The sequence below is a fragment of the Gavialis gangeticus genome, unplaced genomic scaffold (assembly GCF_001723915.1).
Source record: "Gavialis gangeticus isolate Ggan-Ray unplaced genomic scaffold, GavGan_comp1, whole genome shotgun sequence".
Taxonomy (NCBI): domain Eukaryota; kingdom Metazoa; phylum Chordata; order Crocodylia; family Gavialidae; genus Gavialis; species Gavialis gangeticus.
Window position 1 is genome coordinate 315,893 of NW_017729031.1, and position 14,622 is coordinate 330,514.

Consider the following 14,622-nt stretch of genomic DNA (forward strand, 5'->3'; position numbering starts at 1 on the left):
ACAGCTGGAGTACTGCGTCCAGTTCTGTGCACCCCATTTCAGGAGGGATGTGGACAACATTGAAAGAGTCCAGAGGAGGGCCACCCACGTGATCTGGGGACAACAGGTCAGACCCTAAAATGAAAGACTGTGGGACTTAAACCTGTTCAGCCTTCACAAGAGAAGGCTGAGGGGGGACCTGGTGACTGTCTGTAAACTCACTAGGGGGGACCAGAAGGGTTTGGGGGAGACACTGTTTCCCCTAGCGCCCCCTGGCATAACAAGTAATAATGGACCCAAATTATTAGAGAGTACGTTTAGATTAGACATCCGCAAGAACTACTTCACAGTTAGGGCGGCTAGGATCTGGAACCAACTTCTAAGGGAAGTGGTGCTGGCTCCTACCCTGGGGGTCTTTAAGAAGAGGCTTGATGCCTACCTGGCTGGACTCCTTTGAGTCCAGTTTTTCTCCCGCCCAGGCGGGGGTTCAGACTTGAAGATCTACAAGGTCCCTTCTGACCCGACTTCTATGATTCTGTGATGGCCCAGTCATTACAGGCCGTTCAGTAGAGGCCTGCTACCATTGTATTTCAGTCATTCCCAATCACTCTCATTCATCTGGGAACCAGTTTACATGGGAGGGGCACGTGACTCATACAGTTGTAATACAGGGGATGCCTGTGCAGAGGACACAAGATGGAGACTTGACATACAAAATGGAAACTTAACATTACTTTGGTTCACTTACAAACACAGGCCTGAACCATACAATATCCATATGAAACAAAAATCAATATGAAAATGATAATAATACAATATACAGCAGTAAGAATCAATACAAACCTAATAATAATGTAGTGTAAAACAGTGGCTATCCAAAACCAAAAACTTGCTACCAAAATAAAAATGTTAAAGCTTTTCTTAAGTCTGAGCTCGTTTATGCTTGTCTATAGGGAATAGAGAGGGAGAGAAAGAAAAGCCAGAAATAATTGGGGAAGGGAAGAGAAGGGAATGCATATCTATTATATATGTATATGTGTATATGTATATACATGTGTGTGTACATGTGTGTACACGTGTGTGTATTAAAAAAAGAAACGGTTTTGCTACACTGGGAAACAAAAAAATATTCTCAATTTAACTTCTTTGGTGCAAGTTTACATTGTCTAAAGTATGTTATTTTTAATAGGATAATTTTAACAAATATAAATATTAGCTGGCAACATCTGATGGAGAAGAACAAAAGTTTAAATGTACACTTGTTGAATGTTACAAAGAGAATAGTAAAGTTCATTGTAACTTTCATAGACTTTTTAGTCAAGGAAGACATTAGGGCTAAAGTCTAATTATTGCTGATCCCCTGTAATGACTGTTTCAGGGATTATCTCTTACTGTGTCAGCCATCTGCTGTGGTTTAGAGTAATAAACTGACTAAACATAATTAAGGTTTTCCTTAATTTAAAAGCAAAATTATACATGTCTCTTTGAACAGAGTGTTACTATCTAAGTTCAAAATTTATCAGCAGGGATCCTGGTTTTCTTTGATAAAACTTGCAAGTTCTCTGATTTTAAAACCCTTAAAATCCACATTTTTCCATGATTAAAATGTAGTGCCACTCTGTAGATTATCTATCTAGCTAGCTATCAGTTGAACACAATACTTTATTGATACATTTACAATTTTAAAGCAACTTGGAAGCCTATCAGTGCCTCAATTCTATATGTATAAAGGGTTTAGTTCATCTGTCTGTGTGTCTGTCCATAACAGTCTTGGGGGCATAGCTCTAGCCAGTGCTGCGTGCAGGACAAATTTCCCATCAAGAATGATGGAGTGGGTGGAGCAGGGGGCAAGGGCAGCAGTGCTGGCCTCAGTCTTCCCCCTCCCTCTGGCCCTGCTCCTTGCTGGCAGCGTGGCACTGGCCTTGCCTGTCCCCTCCATCCCTGCCATCGTTCTTGACAGGCAATCCAGTAGTCACTATAATAAAATCTAAATACCTATAAATTTTGGTGTAAGTTTTTTTTGTTTGTTTGTTTTTTGTTTTGTTTTGGGTTTTTTTTTGGTTTTTTATCATGGAAAATCAGAGCTTCCCCTGCCCCCTTCATGGGGCATGTGAGTCCAGCTGCAGCTGCTTTCTGCCCTGTTTCCCTGCCCCCTCCATTGCTCTGTGGCACTGAGCAGCCCTCAGCCCTGATATGCTGGTGCCTTCCGCCTCACTCCCCACCCCTAGCCCTGCTGGAGGGTCCCCAAGCTCCCAAGGCTATGGAGCCAGGGACCTGGGTCTGCATCCCCCTGCCCCCCCAAGCAGCACATGAGCTCTGGTTCCCACCTGTGGGATGTGGCAGCTGCTGTGGCAGAGCAGAGCGTGTAGCCCAGCCCCCCCCCCACACGCACACAGGTGGCATGGCCAGAGTGGAACCCATTGGGTGTGGGGAGCAGATACGGTCTGCTTGCTGTGGGCTTGGGGCTTCCTGCCCTGCTGCCCTCCCCCCAGGGCCTCCATAGTCCAGTAGGTAGGACCCAGTGTGGCAGGGCAGAGCAGGACCAGGCAGGGAAGTGGTGTTGCCACTAGGAGCTCTGTGCTGCCATGGCAAGGTGTCCCCTGCCCACCCAGCAGCAGCGAAGAGCACAACTTCATGCTGCCACCCTTGCTGCTACCAGGCTGGTGGGGGGCACCTTGCCATGGCAGAGCAGGGCTTGCAGTGGTGGCACTGAGCTTTCCCACCCAGTCCCACTCTGCCATGCCAGGTCCCGCCCACTGGGCTGTGAAGGTCCCAGGGAGAGAGCAGGAGGGCAGGGAGCCCCTAGCCCACAGCAGGCAGACAGTATCTGCTCCCCCCGCTGGATGGGCTTCACTCTGGCCATGCCACCTGTGGGGAGCTGGACTCCACACACTGCTCCACTGCAGCAGCTGCCACCTCCCACAGGCAGCAGCCAGGGCTCAGATGGGAGGTGGCCCACAGCAGGCAGCCCGCCTTTGCCTCCCAGATTTGTGTGCTATGTCCCTCCCATGGGAGTGAGTCCCGCTCCCTGCCCATTCCAGCTTTGGAACTCTGCCAGCCTGCAAGGGGAAACCTACCGTCTCCCATGTTTTTCTCCTTTAAAAGAGAAAAAACAGGTTTTATCACATTTTTTCTGTGGTAAACAGAAAACGTAGATCCCTTTTTATCAGAAATGTCAGTACTTGGATCAAAACTCAGGATTGCATGCAAGGTTGTTAGTTTTTGGGGGGTGTTTTTTACTTCATATTTTTAAAATTTATCAGATTGAATAAGTATTTTAAATACTATTTTTATTATATTCAAGAAGACTGAGGAAGAGGAGCAGAGTTTTCTTTATAAGAATTGAAAAGCACAAAACGTTTTAACCAATAATAAAAATAAACTAGGATTGGCAGTACACATGAATGTTTAATTTTGTCTTTCTTTTTGTCAATGAGCAATGTCGGAACTAAAAATTCTAATTAGGAAAAATTCCCTCATGGCATCTAATATTAGAAGTCTGAAAAAACTTTAACGGTAACATATGGATAGCCTTAAATATTACTTGAAGAATTCATTTAGTCTAGGAGGTATCAAACTTATCAGGCCTCATGGGTTGGTTGTGGCGTGCAGCTGGTCTGTGGCCTGGATTGGGCCTGCCCACAGGCTAGCTGTGTGTGCCTGATTCAGCGGGCGGGGTGGTCCAGAATGGGCGGTGCAAGCAGTGTACATGCCTGCCACAATGCCATATGCCATGTGCATTGCATGGCAGCCCTGTTTACTGTGTGCCATGCACCCCTGGGCTCCAGCCCTGGCCCTGAATACTGTGTGCAGCACATATGCTGGATCTGGCCCTGCATACTAAGTGTGGGTCCAGTCCAAGACCCACGGCCAGTACTGTGGGCTGGATGATAGGGCTCTGCAGGGTAGCACTTTGACACTCCTGATCTAGTCAATATATGGATACTTTGCATTTACTCCATAATTTATGGAAGTTTGCATTTTGTTCATCTGGTATATTTTAAATTAAATTAGGGTAGGTTCGGACTTAGTTGTTCCATCTGTAATACGGACTTCGTTGGTAGTCAGATAAAGAGTAATGTTTTTGCCCATAGTAGTGGACGTTTGTAGACTTAAATAAACACCATAGAGTTGGACACATAGGACAATTGCAGAATGTGCACGGGGAGTCAGTTGCCGGTGTAGAACAAGGAAAGATGGAACAGCAGCTCAAGTATGTATGCGTAATGGCAGGTTCATAGAAGGGCATTTGGCTATAGAAATAGAAGCTTATTTGGATTAGATCTTCATCTGTTCTTCCTCAGTTGAGTTTTCCCTTCAGTAACTTCATCTGGAAGGTGTCTTGTTTATTGGTACATACAGGAATCCTGAGAAGGTGTATTGTATTTAAAATGGGAGCTTTTAAAATTTTAGTAATGCTACATGTTCATAGAGTCTGAGGTCAATAGTTGATTGCCATGTTTACCTCCTGCATCTTTTAAAGCTGTCTTTTTTTCCTATCCTGGAGGAAAAATACATGTACTAAGTAAAGCAGTTGAAAACTTGTGTCATCATCACATCAGCAACACTAGTTTCCTTTTTCCATATTTGTAGATAGGATGTTGCTATCTTGCTGTGCAAACAGAGTTTCTATGTAATAAATCAGGCTGTAAAGAATCAAAGCAATAAGTTCATTCAGTGCTTTTCTGTGTGAAGATCATGTTTTGAGTTTCTTTAAAAGATAAAAACTTTCTCAGATGCATCAAATTATAGTTTCCTTGTTAGAGAATTTCCATTTGTGGAAGTTAATATATTGGGTTCTCTTCTGTCGTGTAACTCAAGCTTCCATAGGTTTCTTTTTTGTGCCCTTAAATATAGCTACATAGTCTGTATAAGTACTTTTTATACCAGTAGGTTAAAATCAGTTTGATTCAGCTATAATAGTAAGTTATGATGTCTTCAAACCCCTTTAAGGGTTGCAAATTTAACCCCATTTAGCTAAAGTAGATACAGCTTGCATCTAAAGCATTTTCTTAGTTGTTCTGCTTCTGCACCTCACTTTTTAAAAACATCAGCATTCTAGCTCCTTGGGGTGCTTGTTAACCATTTTGCTATCTCCTTATTTTGAAACATTGAAGTGTTGGCCTCTTCTTAGACGTATAAAGAGTGAATAAAATTCTCACTCTAATTGTGGATCTTTCTTACGCGGAGATAAGGTAGTGCTGTATCCTCATCCACAACTTTTACCTAAAGTAGCCATATTTCTATCGACTCAAATCCTATTTGATCAAGAATTTGGTCCCTCAGAGTCTGATAGCTAGCATTCTCAAGCATGCTATCAGTAGCTGTCAGTAGGGCCCTGCATTACTTAGAAAGGATCAAGACCTTCCTGAGGTAATATGGTTGGTTTGTTGCCACTGAGAGAAACTTTAAACAAAAAAGACATGTCTTTGCCTAGAGCTTACCCAAATGGCCTATTTTGAGCAGTCAAGAGTGCTTACAAGAGAAGGGCTTTGGTTGGGATTTTTGAAGCAGAAGAGAGGATTTGGTCACAAAACTCCCACTAAAATTAATAAGACTGTAAGGTTGTAACCTTTAGAAGGAGGAAATATAGGTTACTTATCTGGAATCAAATGTGTTCCAAATACGTTGAGTCTATAGAGTCATGGTGATCCTCCTTTATGCTCTGCTTCTTTTGGGGTATTACAGTTTGTTTATAGGAAACAGAAAATGAGCAGGGTCAGGGAAGAGGTGGCTTTTTTATACCTCTGGACCATCACATTCACAAGTCAGTGCATGTGAACCTACCAATGATTAAATAGCTATAAGAACTATTGATTGAATAGACTAGTGTATTACATCTATATTGCACCTGTATTTGCAGATTTGGGGTTGGTAGCCGATTACCTTCCTTTTCCTTTGGATAAAGTAGTCTGTGTCCTTTGTGCATACTAAGCTATTAGAAACACAAACAAGCTTCTAAGAACTGGTTTTCTGAATATTATGTACTGGCAGTGCACACATGCTCACTCATTAATATAATATTTATTTGTAAAGGCTAGTCCGCTAGTGCTTGGCTTAATTTCTTAGAAAAACAGCACTGAATCATTTATCTTCATTTAAAAAATCAAGGCAAAATTAAAAAAATTCTGTGGACTTTGAAAAAATATAATCTGCAATTAGACACAGCTGTACTTACAGTTAGTTTAAATAATTGAAATTTGACACTTCAAGATTAAGCAGTTTGTTTAATATAGTTAGCATTTAATTAATCCCATCTACTCTAAACCCTGTACTTCTGGGCTAAATCCTGAAGAAATCACATGGAGGTTTTAATGCCAGGGTATTCCCAGGGTTCTGTGTATCCAGGTGTGGCTTTTTGCCTCTGATATTGTTATATACTCACCAACTGCTTGTTTTCAGCATAATCCTTAGCTGTTACTGCCCGAGTAGCACAAAATACTGTAACAGGATGGAACTATGTTAAGTTTCAGGTTCAGGTACTCCATGTGCTAGGTTTCTAGATTGGTATTTAAGTACTACAGGGTATCAAGAAGCTCTGTGTAGATTCACAGAAAGTCCCAGAATTGCTGGAGCTAATGTGGTGTCCCTGAGTCCTGCTGACGACTCTATTTTTGCCTTTGATTAGCTGTAGCAGTTTATATTTTAGATGTTTCATATCAAAAGGCCATTATTTTGTTGCTTTTCTAAATATTTCTTTATATACTTTATTTCATTGCTTGAGACAGTTTGTGATACAATGTGCCATATTAAAATACCTCAACAAACTTATTTTAGGATCAGCAGCATAATGGAAGGGAGCTGACTGGGGCAGTGTCCATAGGTGCCACTTTTTGTTTGGGGGGAGGGGTGGCTGAAGGTGTGAAAAAATAGCTGCCACAACAGCTGGCCAGGCCACCATCATCAACACCTTGGTAGTTAATGCTGCCCCATGTGCAGCTGCTACCCATGACACAGAGCCACCCTGTTAATGCTTCGGTTGAAGATCTTTACATTTGCAATCTTCTAGAATTATCTCTGTTGCTTACAAATCAGTTTTGTAGCATACCCTAGAAATTTTGTCTCATCTGAAACAGAACGAGTCCTAAAACATAAAAGCTCTTCTGGAGTTAACACGGTGCATCCTCCAACTCTGTAAGGTGCTTCTATTGGTTACAAATGTTGGAAATGTGGCACAGTGGGAGGAGGGGAAGAATAAATGGCCAGTGGTGAGCCAAAAGCATGGCAGTCACATCCACTGAGAATGATAGAAGCAGCCAACCAGTTGCTCCAGTTTATGGAGAAATTGAAGATGTAGCTGCATTTATAAGGGCTGTGTGAAGCTTTGGTCGCTGATTCGATTTCGCCCTTTTCGATGACCAGATCTCTGAATTGAATTGAATCGGAACCCTCTGTATCGATTTGGAGAGATTTGATGATTTGGACGTAGACACGACGTTAAACGATTTTTCTACATACCTCAGGGTACCAGGCAGCTCATGAATGCTGAGATGGTGGGGCGGATATAGCGTTCCGCTGGAGTGCGTGGGGGGGGGGTTTCCCAGAACACTCAGCGGCAGACCCAGAAGTGGACTAAAAGCACTTCCGGACCACTTCCAGGTCCTCGGCAGGGGACCCACCCCCTGGCTCAGTGACTGCTGCCTCCTGGGTCTGAGGAGGTACCTGGGGTCCCCCCATAGTAAATTGCTGGGTGGGGGGGCTTGTGCTCTTCACAGCAGACCTGGAAATGGTCTGGAGGTACTTGGTCTGCTGCCAAGTGTGCTCGGGACCCCACACTTCTGTGGGACGCTCCATCTGCCCCACCATCTCAGTTTTCACAAGCCGTGCCTGGTACCTCGAGGTATGTAGATAAAAACACTTAAAGCTGTGTCTGACTGAATCACTGATTCTCCAAATCAGCATCGAATCTTCAGATTCTGATTCGGCTGAATCAAATTGGAACAGTGATCCAAATCAATGAATCAAATCACTCTCCCCCGAATCAGGCTGAATCCAAATCGAATATGGCCCACTTTGCACACCCCTAACATTTATACTACACTGCATCAGCCCCGTCATGCCTAAAGGACCAGGGAAAGAAAATAAGCAAATTATTTACAGTAGCCACAGTTCTCAAAAGTCCCATAAACTGTATTAGTATCAGTTGATAATGTGTAAAAGTGATATGTTTCAGTTACTTTTAATCCAATATACTGGGCAGCTGCAAATTGCTGTGTAGCTACATATTAATTTAAGTAAAGTAAAAAAAAAAAAAAAGAGAGAGAGAGAAAACCGAATATAAAAATCAGTTGGATTGTATAGAAGTATCAGAAATGTATATTGCCTTTGCATCTTCTTCAGGATGTTTCATAGTTTGTAGGGTTGGAAAGGACCTGAGCAGATCGAGTCCAACCCCCTGCCATGGCAGGAAAGAGTACTGGGGTCAAACGACCCCAGCAAGGTGATTGTCTAGCCTTGTCTTAAAGACCCCCAGGGTAGGAGCCAGCACCACTTCACTTGGAAGTTGGTTCCAGATCCTAGGCGCCGTGACAGTGAAGTAGCGCCTCCTGATGTCTAATCTGAGTTTACCCTCTGCCAGCTTGTGACCATTATTTCTAGTCAATCCTGGGAGTGCTCAGGGGAACAGGGACTCCCCCAGTGCCTGCTGGTCCCCTCTGACTAGCTTGTAACAGGTCACTAGATCCCCCTCAGCCTTCTCTTGTGGAGGCTGAATAGGTTCAGGTCCCGTAGCCTCTCTTTGTAGGGCCTGCCCTGCTGCCTCCTGATGATGCGAGTGTCCCTCCTCTGGACCCTCTCCATGTTGTCCACCTCCCTCTTGAAATGCGGCTCCCAGAACCGGATGCAGTACTCCAGCTGCGCCTGACCAGTGCCACATAGAGGGGGAGTATTGCCTCCTTGGACCTGCTTGAGATGTACCTGTGGATGCATGACAAGGTGCGGTTGGCCTTCCTGACTGCATCCCCACACTGCTGGCCCATGTTCATTTTGGCATCAATGATGACTCCAAGATTCTTTTTTGCCTCTGTACTGACGAGAAGGGAGTTCCCCAGACTAGGTATGGTGCTGGGTCTTCCTCCCCAGGTGCATCACCTTGCACTTGTCAGTGTTGAATCCCATCCTATTCTCATCCGCCCCCCCCGTAACCTGTCTAGGTCTGATTGCAGCCTATTCCTCCCTTCTAGCGTGCTCACATCCCCCCACATCTTAGTGTCATCAGCAAATTTGAACAGGGTGCTTTTTACCCTGTCATCCAAGTCATGGATGAAGATGTTGAACATTGCGGGCCCGAGCCCTGCGGAACCCCACTACCCACATCCCTCCAGGTCAAAAATGATCCATCCACCACCTCTCTCTGGGTGTGGCCCTCCAGCCGGTTGGTGACCCATTTGACCATGTAGGTGTCGACACCACAGTCCCCCAGTTTTTTAATGAGAATGGGGTGAGAGACAGTGTCGAAGGCCTTCCAAAAGTCCAGGAAGACTATGACCACTCCAACCCCTTCATCTAAGGATTTTGTGACCTGGTCATAGAAGGCCACCAGGTTGGTCTGACAGGACCTGCCTCTAATGAACCCATGTTGGTTGCCCCTAAGCATAATCTCCCCTGCTGGCCCTTCTGGACATGTGCCAGAATAATTCTTTCAAAAAGCTTACCCAGGATCAGGGTAAGACTAACTGGCCTATAGTTCCCCGTGTCTTCCTTCCTCCCTTTTTTGAAGATGGGAACCACATTGGCCTTCTTCCAGTCCTTTGGCACCATACCAGAGCAACATGAGTGCTCATAAAGCCGTGCCAGGGGTCCTGCAATGATCTCTACTAATTCCCTCAGCACTCTGGGGTGGAGATCATCGAGACCAGCTGATTTAAATACATCCAGTCCCTCCAGAAGTTCCCTGACTAGATACTCCTTGACCCTTGGCCTAGGTGCGCCTCCCTTGGGACCTGAGGGGGGCCTAGTGTGGGGGCTGTTCTGGTCCCTGCTCAGGAAAATGGAGGCAAAGAAGTCGTTAAATGTGATTCCCTAATTTGTATTTAATTTTTGACAAACTAGAAGTTTGTATTTTAATAACTGTATTCCTTTGTTAATTCTCTTAAATGTATGTGTATTTACCTTCTCAGAGATGGTATCACCATAATTCCTTTGTCATTTACATTCTGTTTAGGGAGAATTTAATATTTAATGTTATGTTTTGGGTTTTTTTTAATAGATATGGAGTCTGGAGAGCGGTTAACATCATCTGTCTCTTCTACCACAGCAACTTCATCTCCTGCATCTTCTACACCTTCTGTCACTTCAGCAGTTTCAAAAAGTAGCCTTTCCACTGGAGCTGCATCACTTAGCTCCGCAATCAACACGTGCGGTAAATATTCTTTGTAGTATGATTTACATGCATGTAGTATTCTTCATGACCTTGTAAAGTCTGTACTTTCTACATGACCAAGCAAAATAATAGATAAAACTGATGTATCCTATAAAAGCTTTTGTTTAAAAATATACAAAATAAATTACATATGAGGCTAGAGTTGCTTCTATATGCCTCTAATAGTAGAAGGTTGTTACCCCCCAAATTTATAAATTATGTTTTGAAAACTTTAAAGGTCCCTCATTAGCATTGCAGAGACAATCATGAAAATATACATATAGTAAACAATAGGGTAGCATGTTTAGGTTTATTCGCAATGGTATTCAGCGAATGTACATCTCCTAGTATGAATTAAATCCAGCCTCTACCCCAATTCTGCACCTTCTAACAAAAATTTGTTAATGGTTTTTGGAAAGGGCTTTGTTTCAACACAACCTTCTGTCATAATCTGAAATTATTTTCGCTAAAACATCCAGCTGCAACTGGCAAGTCGCATAGGAGAGTTGTACAACCAGAATTCTAATTTGTGTTCTGTCTTGTCTGCATCCATGAATGATCTATGGAGCATGAAAGGGTGGATAAACTAGCTGTTCCCTGAATAGGAAGACCCTGAAGAGCATGAATGAGGAGACGCTTGTTATCTGTATATGAAAATCTTGCTGTATCTGCAAGTATTTTTTCACTTGTCTCCAAGTTTATGTAACTGCACTGATTGTTAATTTCAGTAGTGTTAACTGTCCTAATGATGTCTAAGAAATTCAAAGTCCTCCAAACAGAATTTCATGGTTCAAAGCTTGATTTTATAACTCACCATTTTCCAGGCATATTTCCTTTCTGTGGTATTGGCTATATTTTATAGCAGTAGTTTTCAACCTCTTTCAATTTGAGGATCCCTAAAAAATTTCAAATTAAGTGTGTGTATTCACATATTTTTTATCTATCATAGTCATCTTTCACAGGCCCCTTAGACATCTGCAGACCCCGCCCCCCTCCCCCCCCGGTTAAAAACCATTGTTTATACGATCAAATTGAAAAACTCCTGTACTTCTAATTTAGGAATGGTGCTTTTTTCACCTTCTCAGACTGACATTACTCAGTTACAGCCTGAGATGCAATGTTTCTAAACAATATTTATTTTTAATAGCTCAAAAAGAATGCCCTACATGACTCCTAACTACAAATATTTGAATAAAAAATACAAGGGTGTTCTTTTCCCACTCTTTGCTGTGAAAGTCACCCCAAAATATAGACGTCTATGTTCATTTTCATAGCTTCCATGAATAGATAGTTAACTTAAATGTGACATACATGAACGCCACGGGCCCCTGGAGGCTGGGAGTTTACGGTGACTGCCCACAGGTGGCGGCAGCAGTGTTGGTGACGGGGGTGGTGGTGGCGGCGAGCAGGGAGGTTCCCGCAGGCAGCCGCAGTGGTGGCAGCAGCAAGGGGGGAGGTGGCGAGTGGCAAACGACGGTTGGCAACCACCTGCAGACTTCGGCGACAGCCAGTGGCAGTTGCTTGCAGACACCACCAACATGGTGGTGAGGGGGATGGTGGCAAGTGGTGACTGCTCGCAGGTGCCGCCAGCAGCGTCGGCAGCCCTTTTTGCAGGGGGTGCACTGCCAAGCTCACAGAGTGCACCTGTACCCGTGTGCACCTCCTATGTATCGCCAATGGTGACATAAATCTGTTTGTCACATTGAAGGTTGACCATTTGTTTAACTTCCCTTGTTTTGTTTGTTTACTAGGTAGGGAGGCATCTTACTGTGGTGTGTGTCCTGTAATATACTGCGGCTGTAAACAGAAGTCTCGTATAAGGAGGTTCTGGTTGTCTCAGGTTTTAACCCAGATCATAACAGGAGCAGCCCAGGTGTTTATTCAGATAGCCCTCCAAGCTGCAGTGGTATTCCTCTGTCAGTAGGTGGCCAGTGAGAGTACCCAGCCTGACAGGCCTGACCCTGGAATAACTTGCAATGAACTTGAATGACCCACACTTAATTTATAGATGTCCCAACTGTTTTGGGGGTTGGGATGTTAGCATATTTTATCTTGCATACTTCACAATCACTTGAAGTACAATGGACTTGTATGTCTGTAGGACCCCAGGACAAAAGGCTTTCTCCATTAAGAAATATGCCGTCTCTTTACTTCCCTGTATATTCAGAGTAGAATTTGTTCATATTAAGGAAAGAGTTTGTATAGTTTAATAAAATGACAACGGCTTTTTTTAAACAAGAAAAAAATTGTGCTTGTCTTTAGGATAACAAAGCATCCAAGTTTTTGTCATCTTTAGGCAATCCAATATTCCTCTGTCCATTGAGGCAGCATGTACTTTAGGTTCAGCTGTGAATATTTTATAGCCTTCTCATATGATTCCTGACACTCTTATGTGCATCAGTTCATTGTTTCATAGATGTTAGGGTTGGAAGGGACCTCAATAGATCATCAAGTCTGACCCCCTGCATAGGCAGGAAAGTGTGCTGGGTTCAGATGACCCCAGCCAGATGCCTATCCAGCCTTCTCTTGAAGACCCCCAGGGTAGGGGAAAACACCACCTCCCTTGGGGAGCCTATTCGAGATTTTGGCCATTCTAACTGTGAAAAAGTTCTTCCTGGTGTCCAGTCTAAATCTGCTCTCTGCTAGCTTATGGCCATTATTTCTTGAAACCCCCAGGGGTGCCTTGGTGAGTAGAGCCTCACCAATTCTCTTCTGCGCCCTCATGATGAATTTATAGGCAGCCACAAGGTCACCTCTCAACCTTCTCTTGTGGAGGCTGAAGAGGTCCAGACGCCCTAGTCTCTTCTTGTAGGGCTTGGCTTGCAAGCCCTTGACCATATGAGTGGCCCTTCTCTGGACCCTCTCCAGGTTAACCACATCCCTCTTGAAGTGTGGCGCCCAAAACTGGATGCAGTACTCCAGCTGTGGTCTGACCAGAGCCCGATAGAGGGGAAGTATCACCTCCTTGGTTCTGTTTGTCATGCATCTGCCGATGCATGATAAAGTGCAGTTAGTTTTGCTGATGACTTCGTCACACTGACAACTCAGGTTCATCTTGGAGTCTGCCAGGACTCCTAGATCCCTTTCCACTTCCATACTGCTGAGCAGGTCATTTCCTAGGCAGTAGGTGTTCTGGATATTTTTCCTCCCTAGGTGCAGCACTTTGCATTTCTCCTTGTTAAAATGCATTCTGTTGTTTTCTGCCCTTTTGTCCAACCTGTCCGGGTCTGCCTGTAGTTGTTCCCTGCCCTCCGGTGTGTCCACTTCTCCCCACAGTTTTGTATCATTTGCAAACTTGGACAGAGTACACTTCACTCCCTCATCCAAATCACTGATGAAGGCATTGAAGAGTATTGGTCCAAGGACCGAGCCCTGTGGGACCCTACTGCCCACATCCTGCCAGGTCGATACCAACCCATCCACCGCCGCTCTCTGGGTATGACCCTCTAGCCAGTTTGCCACCCACCGGACTGTGATATCATCCAAGTCACGGCCTCTTAATTTGTTCACCAGTATGGGGTGGGATACCGTATTGAAAGCCTTCGTGAAGTCTAAGTAGATGATATCTACTCCTACTCCTGTGTACAGGTGTTTTGTAACTTGGTCATAAAAAGAGACTGGATTAGTCAGGCATGATGTACCTGCTACGAACCTGTGCTGGTTTCCCCTCAGCATAATGTTTCCTGCTGGGCTCTCACATATATGAGCCTTAATAATCTTTTCAAAGATTTTACCCAGGATGGAGGTGAGACTGACTGACCTGCAGTTGCCTGGATCCTCCTTCCTTCCCTTCTTGAAAATAGGGACTACATTGGCCCTTTTCCAGTCCTCCGGGACCTGGCCCGTGCACCACGAGTGCTCAAATATTCTTGCCAGTGGCTGTGCAATGATATCGGCCAGTGCCTTCAGTACCCTCGGATGGAGCTCATCTGGGCCTGCCCACTTAAACGTATCCAGTCCTTCCAAGTGACTCTGCACCATTTCAGGGTCAATGCTTGGTAGTCTGGCACCCAGCTGTTGTCTCTCTATGAACCCATTGTGAGACTTGTTTTGCTCCTCGTTTAGGAACACTGAGGCAAAGAGTTCAGCCTTGTCCCCCCTGTCTGTCACTGATTGCTTTTGTCCATTTAGTAGTGGTCCTGTGCCGCCCTGGGCTTTCCTTTTACTTCCTATATATCTGAAAAACAATTTTTTGTTATCCTTAACTTGGGATGCCATCCTCAGCTCCATGGTAGCTTTGGCCTTTCTAACTGCTTCCCCTACAACTGCAAGCTGAGGAGGCA

General features: G+C 44.4%; 1 protein-coding gene across 16 annotated transcripts in view; it reads left to right on the forward strand.

Moving 5' to 3' along the window:
- The window catches only part of BAZ2B (bromodomain adjacent to zinc finger domain 2B), a 327,194-nt gene that overhangs the window by 100,088 nt on the left and 212,484 nt on the right, over positions 1–14,622 (forward strand). For all 16 annotated transcript variants that reach the window (XM_019522327.1, XM_019522336.1, XM_019522329.1 and 13 more), the window contains exon 2: positions 10,187–10,339. In XM_019522327.1, the coding sequence (XP_019377872.1) occupies positions 10,189–10,339 (151 nt within the window). In that variant the 5' untranslated portion in view covers positions 10,187–10,188. The remainder of the gene's footprint in view (positions 1–10,186; positions 10,340–14,622) is intronic.